The following is a 2,946-nucleotide window of genomic DNA, read 5'->3' on the forward strand; positions in this document are numbered from 1 at the left end:
GTTCAAACCTTTTAAATTTTTTATGACAATGATGCTAGTGCTACTTTATTCCACTTATCTTACATACATAAAATGCAATTATTTCACTAAACCATGATTTCGCATAAACTGTTGTAATAAAAATGATTTGATAAAATTTGATAATTTTGTAAAGTCTATGTATAATAAATAATTATTAAAAGATAAATCATTTTATTGATAATACAGTTTAAATTATAAATATTTTAGTAATTAACCCAGTGGTTAAAACAAATTGATAAAAGGGTAGCTTTGAGAGGCAAAAACTTCATGCGGGCGGCCATCAACAAAGAACAAAGGTTTCAAAGAGCGATAGAGAGAGAGAGAGGCTCATTCATTTTCATCCAACCCTACAACGCACGAACACGATGCTGAGAGCCGGAAGCAGGAGGCTAGCTTCTCTCACATCTCCATGGAGGCACCAAACCTCCGCCTCTGCCTCCATCATCTCCAAAAACACTCAGATCGAGGACACCGCTGACGATCGCCGATCGGCTCACGCCTCATCCCCTTTCAACCATCCATTTCTTCCGTTCTCCAGAGGTTTGTTCGTTTCCCCTTTCTATTCTTCATCCTGCCCCGATTTTACAAGGTATATTAGCCTAATCGTGACCTAATTATCTCAATCTGAAATTATTATCAATCTCATCTATTTAACCTTGTAATTTCACTGATTTAGGCATCTGATCCTGCTTGTGATTCCTTCTCTTCTGTTATAGTCTTTTCGTTTTTCTAGTATTGATTCGTGTTTGCACGATAACGATAGGGTTTTTGCGTGAAAGATATATCGTCCGGTTCATATGAATCTAAACTGTAGTCGGTTAGGGTTGCATTTTGCTATCATACCAGTTTAGAAATCAATGCTTTCCTCGTTCTAAATCATAGAGAGCCAATTTTAAGGACTATATTTGGCATCTGGAACTAACCAGATTTTGGTTTCTATGAAGTTCAGCATTCTTATGTGATTACCTAAGAGAGACTACTTTTCTTTTATAAATAAGCTTATGCTAGATGCATTAGATTTAAATGGAGGACTGTTGTTATCGTGGGCAACTCTCTGTTATTGATTTTCTGGCTACCATATTTAAGACCCACAAATTGGCATCATACTGAATCTTGATTGGGGTCCCTGTAGTATCTTCCATGGTTATCTCTTGTTACTAAGGATGCAAGGGATGTATACAAATGGTGATTCTATGGAAAAGCAAGTGGTTTTAGGATATTTTGCAACATGTAGCTTTGCTCATGTATAGACATTGCAGAATCAGATCTAATTTACTATTAATTGTATACTCCTTTTTGATCTTATAGTCATGCGTAACCAAAAACAGTTATTCTTAATCTTACATTTCAATTTAGTATTAACTGTATACTCCTTTTTCATCACAGGATTTGCATCAAACTCAATAACCCCAAAATTCGAGGACACAATCCCACCAACAGTAGCCGCCATCACAAACCCAACTTCAAAGATTGTGTACGACTCCCACAACCATGAACGTTATCCACCTGGCGATCCAAGCAAACGCGCGTTCGCATATTTCGTGTTGACAGGTGGCAGATTTGTGTACGCGTCCCTCCTCCGCCTCCTAGTCCTGAAATTCATCCTCAGCATGTCCGCGAGTAAAGACGTTCTTGCCCTTGCCTCCCTCGAGGTCGACCTCTCCAGCATCGAGCCGGGGTCCACAGTGACTGTGAAGTGGCGTGGAAAGCCTGTGTTTATAAGAAGGCGAACAGAGGATGATGTGAAGCTGGCCAACAGTGTTGATGTGGCGTCTCTGCGGGACCCACAGGAGGATGCGGCTAGGGTTAAGGATCCGGAGTGGCTGATTGTGGTGGGGGTGTGTACGCATTTGGGGTGTATTCCGTTGCCGAATGCGGGTGATTTTGGAGGGTGGTTTTGTCCGTGTCATGGGTCCCATTATGATATTTCCGGAAGGATCCGGAAGGGTCCTGCCCCGTATAATTTGGAGGTCCCCACATATAGTTTTATGGAAGACAACAAGTTGCTGATTGGTTGAGACTTGACATGAAGAAAATCAAACGTTTAGGATGTTGGCGATATTTATGATTTTATGGCCGAAAGGACCTGTTTTTACTTTCTAAATGGCCTTTTTTACTTGGCATGTTATGTTATGATATGTTTCAGGTGATGTGTTTTCATAAAGATTGGAGTATTCGTTTTGTGTTTCAATAAGACTTTTATTGTTGTTGCTTCCATATGATATGTAGTTATGTACATCGATCATGTTGCATGACAAGATTTAAATGGATAACACTTGTTTTTTTAAAGGTCAAGGGTTACTCCACTCTTATGCTAAAGCATGTAGTGCTTGTGTTATTGATTTACTTTCTTTTATGGAAGATTATCTTTTGTTTAGTCGCAGTACTATATTATCAACTTTCAAAAAAAAAAAAAACTTGAGACCTTATTGATATTATTGTTTAAGTTGGATGGTTTATATGTTATCTAGCCTACTATATATATATATATATATATATATATATATATATATATATATATATATATATATATATATATATATATATATATATAAGTTGCTTCTCTTCTTTGTGATTTTAATTTTTGTTCATATTGTGTTTATGGTTTAACGGTAAACCCAAAAAAAACCGTCATACCCCTTTATTTGGTATCAGAGCATGGAATGTTCTATGATCTAAAAGATTGAGACAAGCTTGATTTTTTTTTGGTAGCATGCTTTGATTAAGACCATTTTTTTATGTCGAGAACTCTCTCAGGTGAAGATTATGGGATTGTTTTATGTTTTAATATAATTTAAGGAGATATGATAGTTTTGTTTGGGTTGTATAATTTTATTTTAAGGTTTTGTAACACTAAAATTTTGTAAAAAAATATGTTATGTCAAGGGATATAAGAAAATCTTAATAAAGAACTAAAGAAATATA

The 2,946-nt window shown here is 36.4% G+C and overlaps 1 protein-coding gene across 1 annotated transcript; it reads left to right on the forward strand.

Moving 5' to 3' along the window:
• The first annotated feature begins 267 nt into the window (after window positions 1-267).
• LOC145037358 (cytochrome b-c1 complex subunit Rieske-4, mitochondrial-like) lies at window positions 268-2,310 on the forward strand. The gene is made up of 2 exons (XM_078986001.1): window positions 268-561; window positions 1,408-2,310. Exons 1-2 carry the CDS (start codon window positions 387-389, stop codon window positions 2,037-2,039), a joined length of 807 nt encoding a protein of 268 aa, XP_078842127.1. The 5' UTR covers window positions 268-386; the 3' UTR covers window positions 2,040-2,310.
• Window positions 2,311-2,946: the final 636 nt, after the last annotated feature.

This window comes from Lactuca saligna, chromosome 3 (assembly GCF_052625555.1).
Source record: "Lactuca saligna cultivar CGN05327 chromosome 3, ASM5262555v1, whole genome shotgun sequence".
NCBI classification, from domain to species: domain Eukaryota; kingdom Viridiplantae; phylum Streptophyta; class Magnoliopsida; order Asterales; family Asteraceae; genus Lactuca; species Lactuca saligna.